General features: G+C 29.2%; 1 protein-coding gene across 1 annotated transcript; it reads left to right on the top strand.

The window, feature by feature from the left end:
• Window positions 1–1,070: 1,070 nt before the first annotated feature.
• LOC105117912 (protein LURP-one-related 15-like) lies at window positions 1,071–7,365 on the top strand. Its single transcript, XM_011015718.1, has 6 exons — window positions 1,071–1,145; window positions 1,219–1,368; window positions 1,489–1,713; window positions 1,937–2,240; window positions 4,434–4,439; window positions 7,354–7,365. The coding sequence occupies exons 1-4, from the start codon at window positions 1,071–1,073 to the stop codon at window positions 2,081–2,083; spliced, it is 597 nt and encodes a 198-aa protein (XP_011014020.1). The 3' UTR covers window positions 2,084–2,240; window positions 4,434–4,439; window positions 7,354–7,365.
• Window positions 7,366–11,732: the final 4,367 nt, after the last annotated feature.

Raw genomic sequence — 11,732 nt, 5'->3', positions numbered from 1 at the left:
TGTGGTTCGACCCCGGTCTTGTCGGGTTATTTATTACTTCGACACTCCTGCACTTGGGAGAAGACATCAATCTTTTAGTCGTGTCACCTGGCTAAATGTACTGACAATGCTAGAAAAGAGAGCAAACAACAAATTCACTGATTCCCCCTTTTACTCCGCGTCTCTCTCTTTGCGCTGAATCTGGGGACGAGGAAATAGGGTTGGGACTAGATGGGGAAGTTTGGTTTCTATAAAGAAGTTGCCGAATATGCAAGAAAAAATGTAATAATTTTTATGGCTTGCTTGTGATGAATTTGGTTGGTTTTTTATGTGAATTTGTTTGAACATGACGAGGTAAGATGATGAAGAAAACTGGGTATGGGAAAAAAATTTACAGGCAGAAAATAAACCATTATGGATTGTTTGAGAGTAATAATAGTTTATTTGGGAACAAACACAACAAATTAAACAAGATCAAAGGATTTCTTGCTATAATTCTTACATATCTATAAACAAAAAAGATAAAAACATATAAAGGAAATAATATAGAGAAATAGAGAAATTTGAGGGAAAAAAATATCTAAAATAAAAAGTGTCCAGGGATATGATTCTTGTTCTTCTTGCTTTTGTTTTCGAAAAGAGACACAGAGAAAAGGAGATTTGACAAAGTGTTTCGAATATGTGTTTTATATAAAGATAAAAAAGTATTTTTCTTTTGACAAGAAAAGAAAAACACTTTTTTATGATAAAAAATAGTTTTTTTTTACTGAAAAAAACTTTTTTTTTTAGCTAACTTTCTGGAGATGGTTGCCAAACATAAAAAAAAATAGATTTCAGTAATTTGGTTTCTTGAAACAAACAATGTAATTGCAAAATAGAACTTGCGATTTACGAAGAAAGACAGAGCCTTTTTTTATTTATTTAAAGACACGACATGCCATATGTATGCCATATGTTAAGTGGCACTATAAAATACGTACATCATTCCTCTAAAAGACTAGTTCTGTAAGGCATCAAGACCTGCATAATATAGAAATTTAGCAATTTTTCTTTCTGTTTATCTCTTCAAGTAATATTTTGTTTCTGTGATTATGGCTACTGGGCACGCACCAGGCAACCCCGTTCCAGCTATAAGAACATACCCGCCGGTGGAGCATCCAGTGGTGGTAATAAGGCCACAGTACCTGGCACAGTACCCTGTTGAACTCGCCTTCTCTACAAAGCTATGAACTCTTGGAGAGAATAGTTGAGCTCGCCGTCAACAGTGATTTTAAGGGGTCTGACATTAATGGCACCCTCATCTTCCAGGTCAAGAGTAAACTATTAAGCCTACATCGTCGTTTGCTGAAAGATGCAGCCGGAAACACCCTTGTCAATCTCAGGCAGAAGGTATGTTTAATTGCTCTCTGTCTTTTGTTCTCTTCTTTTTCAATCTAACCATCACAACAATGATATGACTCAATCTGATATCAATTTCTTACCGCGTGTTTAATTTATCGTTTTCTCCAGATAATGGCCATGCGTCGGAGGTGGGAGGCTTTTAGAGGAGAAAGCAAGGAGAAGAGTGATTTGATTATCACAGCCAAGAAATCAAAGCTGTTCCAATTCAAGACTGAGTTAGACGTGTTCTTGGCTAACAACAAAGGAGACGTCCCTGATTTCAAGGTCAAAGGAGGCTACAGAGAGAGTTCCTGCTCTGTACTTCTTGGAGATTCCAATACCATGCTTGCACAGGTAACATTAACAAAACTTATTTCTGAAATATGACAACATTGAATAAATTTAACCAGCATCATCTTCTCACATAGAACTATTTGTAATCTGTGGCTGAGGCAGTCATAGAAACACCCCAGATTTCATTATATCATTTACATTAAAACCTATTATTGTTTTAATCAAGAAAGTTGTCTTCATAATTAATAGCTCATGCTAGTATTTTCTTGTTATGTGAACGCAGATGCATAGAAGACACACTATCGCGACTACTATTATGGAGACAGATAGTTTTGGAGTGACTGTGTATCCTAATGTTGATTATGCCTTCATAGTAGCTCTTGTGGTGATTCTCGACGAGATCAATGCGGATCGCAGTGGCGAAGATTAAATACAACTCATGGAGTGGTTCTTGATTACATCAATTAATGCGGATCGCAGTGGCGAAGACTGTTTTATTACGAGTGAAGCTCTCAAGTTTAATTGCAATTCATGTTTTATTGCTTTTCCTTAATGTAAAAATGTTTGCCTTGTGGGTGAAATAAAGAGTAATTGCAAAAACAGAAGGGAAAAGCTCTCAAGTTCTTGATTTCTTCATCATTTTCTCAAGTTTAATTGCAATTCATGTTTTTTTAAATATAATTTTTTAAAAACACAAATCATACATCACTGGAAGCAAAAAAAAACATGTTTTTTATTAATTTTTATATGATTTTTATTAAAAAAAAAACCAACCACACCTTATCACACCTTTATTCCAAACATACCCATATCCACCGGTTATTATGTCCGTGTACAATTAATTTTTATTTAATAACAACTCTCCATAAGTTAATTAAGAATTGATGAACAAAATTGCGATACATGGGCTTGATATTTTTTAATCCCACAATCTTTCACGTGTCGAGCTTTATTGGTCAATCCATAATACCTAACAGATGGATGAAGTAATGTATATCGAAATTCTTTTTTATTTGTGGACCGAATAAAACAATTTTTAATTAGCGGAGGGATGAAGTGTATCGAAATTCCTTTTTATTTGAGGACAAGGATACCGTCCAATTAGATTATGCATCAAATTAAACTTAAACCTTACTTAATTTAGACCATTTAAATCTTATTTATCTCAGAATTAATGATAATACAGACGGCAAGATATGTTTAACACATTGTTTTTTAGGGTTTTGACTAGTAATAAATTCTTTTATCATTCATTCATCCATTCACGTAACCTTCAAAGAAGAACATTTGCTTCAAATACTTAACCTAGAATCCAAAAAAGAACGTTGTGAAATAAGATTTGCATGCACAAAACGAAATTAGCAGCTTAATTAGTTGATAAAGTAAATTAAATTACTAGTTTATTACTACCATAGTTAGATTTTATTTTCTTTTATGGCGACGGTGTCCTCGAGCTATTTATAGACACGATGGAGGCGAGGCCATTCCCCCTCTAATACATATTCGAATCTTAGACTTCAAACCATTCTCAAATAATCAAAACAAATGATGAAATCCTTGAAAAACATTACCCAAAAATAATTAATTTTTCGCAATCATTTCACTCATTTTCTTAAAAAAAAACGTGTGTGTCATTTCTTGTAAATCTAAATTATTTTAAAACGAACTTGAAGTTCATAATTTTAAGCGGATCTGCCACCGCCAACTAATCACGTTGTTAGATTTCCTGTATCCACTAATTATTTATGAACTAAAAGGTCCACTTGAAGGGTGGTGGTGGATGCAACGGTCAATAACTTTAGCCAGATGCAATCATCACCACCAACGGTAGATTTTGTGTTAATTTGGGAAAGAAAGCTGCAAAGGTCAAATTCCAAAAGGAAATGGCCTTCACGATTTGCAGGACGGAGAATGGTTGTGTTTCCATGACACACCTGCGATGTCATCCGCCGTCGTGGCGCTGGTCCTATAACAAACGATGGAGGTGTTGACTAGATTTTGCTTTATCATTTATTTAAATAAAAGTAAACTAGAGTGGTCACCATGCTACAACAGACACCATGGATCCGCGCCGCGGATTGGAATGAATTTTTTTACTTACATTAAAAATATTTTTACATTACAAAAAATATTATTCCCGTGTTGCTAGTATATTTTAAAAAATAAAATTATAATTATAATTCAAGTCATAGAATACCAATAAACTATTTTTATTTAATTATATAATAAAAAATTTAATAAATTAATTGAATTTTTTTATTAAAAAAGAGTAAGTATAACAATTTACACAAAAAGAATTCTTTGTAAAAAAAATCAAGAAACTTAATTCTTAAATAATTCAATGTTAAAAAATTAAGTTTTAAAAAAATAAAAACAAAATAAAAAACAATTTGAGTTGATCCAAGTTGTGAGGTCGGGATAACTTTATAAAAAACAAATCAAGAAAAATTACAATGTTCAATTCCTTATAACAATCTAAACATAAAAGGAATAAAATGAAAAGAAAAAAAAATAACCAACACACCCTACTTAACCTCCTCGTGAGCTGAATTATACGAACATGATAACTTAAAAGAATGCAAAATAAAAATAAAATATAAAGCTTAATTTCCAAACCAAAAGTCAATTTGATATTTTGGTAATGGCTTTTTAAAGTGTTTTTCTCTAAAAAATATATTAAAATTATTTTTAAAAAAATTATTTTTTATATTAGCACGTCAAAATGATCCAAAAATACTAAAAAATAATTTTAAGAAAAAAATCAAATTTTGGGCAAATAGTGTTTTGTCCTCAATGCTAAACACCCTTCAAATGTTAAAAGACAAGACTAGAAACAAATCTTTAAAAAATAACCCGAAAAAAGACTTGAGTTAACCCACTAAACATGAGACCAGGTCAATCTCACATAAAGAAAATTAAAAAAATAATAAAACCTAATGTTCAACAAACCCAATGCCAAATAATGAAATCAAAAAGAAAAATTAGTTTACAAAAAGGATCTATAAAAAAAACTTATGTTAACTTGGGATAATCTTTGAAAACCTTGATTTGAGTCATTAGGTCAGGATCACCATACTAGAAAAAAAATCATAATGACAAATTCCAAACTAACTCAATGTTAAAGGGTAAAATTAAAAAAAATCAATTTTAAAAAAGAACTTACAGCAAAAAATAACAATCAAACTAATAACTAAAATTGACATAAAAACAAAATGAAATGACGCCTTTTAATTTTGGTTGGTCCAGCGTAAATCCTAAAGAAAGAAAAGAGGGGGAGAAAGAAAAAATATCGTTGTTACCTAACCACTTACCGTCTTACAACAAGCATCACACCAATGGATAGAATATAATATTGCGCTTCAGATAACATGATAGATGAGCTTTTTCCCACGAAAGGAGATCGCACATGCTACTTGAACATGGCAGGTCTCCTCTACATACTAATATGTGTGGTGCACACGCGAACCTAGTTGGCCTACCGATCAACCTTAGTCCGTTATTATTTTTTAGTTTTGATTTTTGTTGCTTAAAACTTACTTGTGTTTACATCAATGTAATTTCATTTTTCCTATCAAACTGAGCATTAAACAAGTGTTAGAATTTTCTTGGAACATTGCAAGAACCCTATATATAGGCAAACACAATAAACTACAAAATCAAGTTCCAAATAGAATTAATATAAATGAATCAACTTAAAAGAAATGATAGACAAAAAAAAAAAGCATAAACTCTTTCCCTTGTGCCTTAGAAATTAGTCTTTGATATTAATGCAAGAGAGAGAGAGAGAGAGTGAATATTTTTTTGTCTTAAATTCAATTCCCAAAACTCTAATACTTATTAAAAAAATTAAATTAAATTTTATCTTGCAAAACTAAGCATTGACCAAGTGATGGAACATTTCTCTAATACCTCAAGAGTCTCATACACGTGCATGAAAAATAAATTATCAAGATAAATCACAAATTAAAACAATATCACATGACCAAATAAAAAGTAAAAAAATTGAGGGACTAAAATGTAAAAATCCTATAGAATATAGAACAAAAAACAGAGAGAAGAATCGACAATGATACACTTGGCCCTGTTAATTTTTTGGTTAATTTAAAGAATTGTTACTATTACAAGCTCTAGCTTTTCGAAAACAGGAAGAAAAAAAAAAAAACAGAAGAAAACATAATAACAAAAAGTTTCAATGGCTATATCTATTTTTATATAATATGGTATTTTTAAAATTAATTATTATATTCCAAGCCCATTTTAAATTTGAATATAGGTTAAAGTTTTTAAGTTGAGTGCTTCTCAATCACGTGATAATTAGTTCTAATAGATTTTTCTCAAAATCTTGTCATAACAATAGATTAGAAACTTAACTTGATGGGATTTCAAACCTTTTAAGCAAACTGATTTATGTTTAGATTTGAATAGTTTTAAATGATAATGGGGAGAATGAACCATTTGAGATTCGAACTAGTTTTCAAAATATCCTAGCTTATATCAAGTTAAGAAAAATGTTAAATATTAAAAAAAAAATCCAGAAAATTAACAATGATGGATCCTGTTATTAATCGAATGTCACATGTTTTAAATCTAACATTATTCTAGTGTAATATTAACAATCATAAGTCCTTTTCTTTTCAAATAGTAGATCGTCACTTCCGATTCCTCTCCCCTATATATTTAAACTACTAGGTTTGTTTAGGTTTTTTTGGGTAAAATCTGATAAATCGGTTCTTTATTTGTTGTTTAGCTTAGTAATACAGTACAAGAGGTTCTCATGAATTGAATAAAAAAATAATTTTATCTTTCTTATTTTTTATTATTAACTTTCTAGAGTTGGTGGCATTTTTTAGCTAAAACAGCAGTTAAATTAACCACCACTTAAAAGTTGAGGGATTAAGTTTTTGTTTGAAGTTGTGATATAGATGAGCTTCGTCAAAAAATTTAAAAAAATTATTTAACATTATTATTTTATATCATTTTTTTGTATTGATATTAAAAATAAATTTTAAAATATTATTATTTTAATATATTTATAAATAAATAAAATTTTAAAAAACAACTATTATAATACCCCTAACAGATATCTGCAGCAAAATCTCAATACAGTGGAGGCTACGAAGGAAGGCTAACACAGAATCACTTGCTAATTAATGAGATTAGTATATATAAATCATAGATGACAAAATCAAATGTTTATTAGGAAATGTTTGATAATATAATTTAAAAATTCCCACTGGTCAGGGGGTCAATAATAATAGAAAAATAACATATGATGTTCTTTCCTGCCTCCATCATTGCCATTAATTTGATAAGAGTATTATTGTCCGAAAAGAAACAAAGGTTATATATAAACTTGGTCCACGCTTACTTTATATCATGGCCTTAATTTGTCATTTGATCTTGTCTGATGGTAAATGAAAATATGATTCTAAATTATGTCTTAGATTTTTCTCTTATTGAAGGTTTGTTTGGGAACACAATTGAAATCATATTTTTTTTTAATTTTGATTATTTTCTTTTGCTAAAAAATATTTTGTTTTATGTTTTATATTGTTTTGATATGCTAATTTCAAAATTAATTTTTAAAAAATAAAAAAAATATTATTTTGATATATTTTTAAATAAAAAATATTTTAAATCACAATCGCTATAATAATCTCAAACATACTCTAAAAACACAAGGAAATCAACACTTATGAGCAGGCATAAGGTGAACATGGGTTTAGGTAAAATTACAAATGGATTTTTTTTAAAAATATTTAAAAAATATTTTATTATTATTATTTATGTATATTTGACAAATAAAGTTATAAGTGATTTTTATTTTGTATTTAATGTGTTTTATTAAGTGAGGAAAATCTTCATTTTATAAAGTATAATTGAAAACTATATCTTATTTATTCTTGAGATTTTTTTTATTAAGTAAGGGCCTTGAATCATTGTCCATGTTATTCATATGCTCTGACCAGCTCTGTAACGGTGTGATGTTAAAAGAAAAAAACAAACAAACTTATAGATTTGGGGCTATTCTTAATGATGCATAATATCAATTTTCTTTAACCAACTAATTACCATAGAAAGATGTCTAGGTACTTTTGAAGAATTGAAGTTTTTTTATATGCATTATCATCTTCAAAGTTATTAAACCTAATCTCTACCATAACTTGGGTTATCAATAGGATAAATTAACCCCTTTTGTAGGTACAATGAAAAAAAAATAGGATCATTTAAGATAAAGAGGATATAGAGAATCAATTAACAACAAAGAACAAACTCTTGGAGGAGGGTTCTTCCAAATACTTAAATCAAAATTACTTTTATATGAATTAGCTTCTCTCAAAGTATCAAGCAGACGAACTTTCTAATTTTGTGTCAAGAGTTCTTTGATGTAAAAAATAACAGCTTTAAATAAGTAATACTTGTTAAAATTATCTTGAATCAATCGAATAACATCTGTATGATCAGAGTTGCATATGACTTTTCTGAAACTTCTATCTCATATCACCAATAAACCATATTTAATTGTTAGCAGTTCTGGAAATAAATTAGAACCAACACCTCCATAACCCATAAAACTCATCAACCATCTCCCTTTAAAATTTCTGAAGAAACCTTCAAATCCAATCCTCCCTAGGTTGTAAAAGAGTTGTCATCCACATCCAGTTTAATAAATCTGTCTTCAAGCCTAAGCTATAAAATAGTAATGGGGTGTTTATACATGTCTTTTAAAAAGTGAATTTGATGTAATAACCAGTTATTCCCTAATTACTTATCCCTAAAAGCTATAATATTCCTCCTCCTCCAAATCCACTAAAGACCAAACAAGAATAACAAGGAAATGTTCGATGAGGCATATCTTTGAACCCACTTTACCATACCAGAACACTAAAACCCTTGCTGGTTTATGAGACATAGTCCAAGCCAAATGCTCCTAACAAACACACAATCTCTAATATAATATAAAATGTCATTGTCCTCCTAGGTAAAACCACTATAGATTGAAGATGAGGAAATATTATATTTAAATCATAATAAATTAATGAAAAGGTTATTATGAAATAATTATCAAATAAACATCTTGATTTTTTCTAAAGCCTTCAATTTCCAAATTCAAGTCCACCTCACATATGGAAGAAGATTTTTAGCTTTGGACAAAAGCCAAGAATAAGTTGAGTTAGGCTATACACACCATTAATGTTAGCAAACCACACAAGACAATTCACTGGCCTTGGACAAGATGGAATTGGTATGGCCCTGATTTTTTGTTTCACTAAATCTGGAATCTGTGTAGCTAGTACACAGAAGTTCCATTTCTCACCATATCACAAATCTAAAATTTTGAAATATGAATTAATAATGTATATCACGTCCATTTCTAACACTAATATGTCATTCTGCAAACAAGGTCAAACCATAAAGATAAATCCACATTGTGTACTCTATAGATGAACCCATCACAAAGAAAATTAAATGTCTTGTATAAAAAAATCTATGTAATTAAAACATTATGGGACAAATTATGAGTATTTAGCAAACTGGAATGTTGAAGATACTTATGTTACAGTATTGATATCCATGGTTTCCTTCCTTCATTTATGATATGTCAAGCTAACTGACCTAAAAGAGACATCTTAGCCAATCTTGTCTCCCTAATACTCAATTTGCCATAATTTCTTGGTAAGGACACAATATTTCAATTCACCAAATAAATTCCACAACCTAAAGTATGTCCGCCCTATATGAAATTTCACACCATTTTATTAATTCACAAGCAAACCGATTATGGAAGACAAATCTGCTACATAAAGTAAGGATTGTCGTTAAAACTAATTTTGCTAGCGTAACCCTTCCTACCTTATTCAACAACAAACCTTTTCAAGCTGCAAGTTTAGATTGAATACTTTTCAAAATGAAATTTAGATCTAACTTCTTAACCCTACCCTAAATTAAAGGGGAAACCAACGTACTTACCAAGACTGTTATCAAACTTAATATTAGAAATTTATGAGAGGTCATGCTTAACCCTTCCGCTAATATTGTTATAGTACATTACTCTTGATTTATCAAAATTCACCCTTAGACCTGAAGCGCTGCAGAAAGTTGTCCTCATGCTTTACCCTTCCGCTAAGATTGTTGGAACACATTACTCTTGATTTATCAAAATTCACCCTTAGATCTGAAGCATTGCAGAAAGCTGTGAAGACACTAACAAGCATACATATTTGTGTCTTGGTAGCTTTGGTAAGGACATCATTCACAGAAAGAAGATGAGGGATACATGGCCATGATTTTTAATATTGTTTTTATGTAGAATATCTATTATTACATGAATGATAGATGTAAATTTTATGTTAAAAGATTACTTCCATTGAGAATTTTGAATTTACAAAATTTTATGAAGTAATTTAGTTATGAATTTGTCTTTTCAATAATTAATTAGAAAAGACTTTTTGCATGGTTGTTGTATAATTTTATTATCAATTCATGTGTGAATTAATAATGGAAATGAAGATTAAAAACTATCATTTTCATTTTTATTTTCAATTAACTACAATTGCAGTAGTCAATTTGACTTTGATAATTAATTAACTATTATTAGATAGTTATTAAAAAAAAAACTATCAATTCATCATGTGAATTGATAATTTCAATTGACTATAATCATTAATCACAATAGTCAATTGGAACTGCCATTTGGCAGTTAATTAACTATCATTTGGCAGTTGAGAAGAAAAAAGAAAAGGAAAATCGAATGAACACATCTTTCAAAAGATATGTGATAGTTAATATATATTAATATTAAAAATAATATTAAGATAATTAATATTTTTTTGTTAATATAAACTGTCAAATAGCGGTACCAATTTATTTACTATTAAAATAAATTACTTAATTTCTATATATTTACTATTAAAATAAATTGCTTAATTTCTATATTTTTTTAATATGTATGATTATACATGTTTTAATTAAATATTAAGTATAATATTTATGTGCTTTTTGAAATATTTTGTTGTAATAGATAGACAACAACAAATTGATCATTTATTGGGTTATGCCATTAATCCTGTTCATAATATTCAAGAGCACATTGATTATATATATCATCGGATGAGTAGACTGGTTATGAGTGGTGTTTACGAACTCTACATGGAACATCAAATGTTAATCGTTCTCAATTCTCTGCCTAAAGAATGGATGTCAGTGCGACTATTGTTAAAATATAGGCTGGAATCCTTAGATTTTAACAATTTCACTGATGAAATACTGCTTGAGAGGGAACATCAATATGTCAAAAAGGGTATACAACGCACTAGAAAAAGCGCAGGTCATTTAGATACTTTTGTTAAATTCATTCCATGATTTCAGCAAAATAAACTTAGAGAAGATGACTTTGATGAAGTGGATGACGTAATTGGAGACCCTACTTATATGCCTATAATATAAAATAATTTTTGAAATTTATTATTCTTAATATTTTATTTTTTTAAAGATAATTGGTTGTTTAATTATGAATTGAATATTTTATGTAATTTAAGTTTAATTATATTATATGCATATTTATGATACTATCTGCAACCAAATTAGTGAAAGCTGTTAGATGAAACTAATAATTATAATTTTGTACTCATTTAAATTTTCAATAATAATTAGACCATACAATTAGAAATTGATTAAGTGTTTACATTCTTTTCATTTCTATTGTATGTGTTAGATTATTATTTGTTTAATTTAGAATGGAGTGGCAAAATATATCAATTAAATTGTACTAGATACTAATATTTATGATTGTTGTCAATAGAGCTTAATATGGTTGCATCTAAGAGTATTATTGTTGATTTGAACCATAGAGACAAACTAAATGAAAAGAATTATGATGTTTGGCATCATAAGATTGAGTATCTCTTGGAAGAGCTAAAAATGCTAGAAACAATCACACAACTGATGGCTAAACCTGAGCAAGGAAACACTGCTCAACACAAGCTTAATATGGAAACATATCAAACCTATAAACACAAAGATCATGTAACTCATATTTTGATGTTGAACAGCATAATAGATGATATAATGCTGCGTTT

This window comes from Populus euphratica, unplaced genomic scaffold (genome assembly GCF_000495115.2).
Source record: "Populus euphratica unplaced genomic scaffold, PopEup_1.0 scaffold1590.1, whole genome shotgun sequence".
NCBI lineage: Eukaryota > Viridiplantae > Streptophyta > Magnoliopsida > Malpighiales > Salicaceae > Populus > Populus euphratica.
This window is presented reverse-complemented; position numbering and strand designations above follow the sequence as displayed.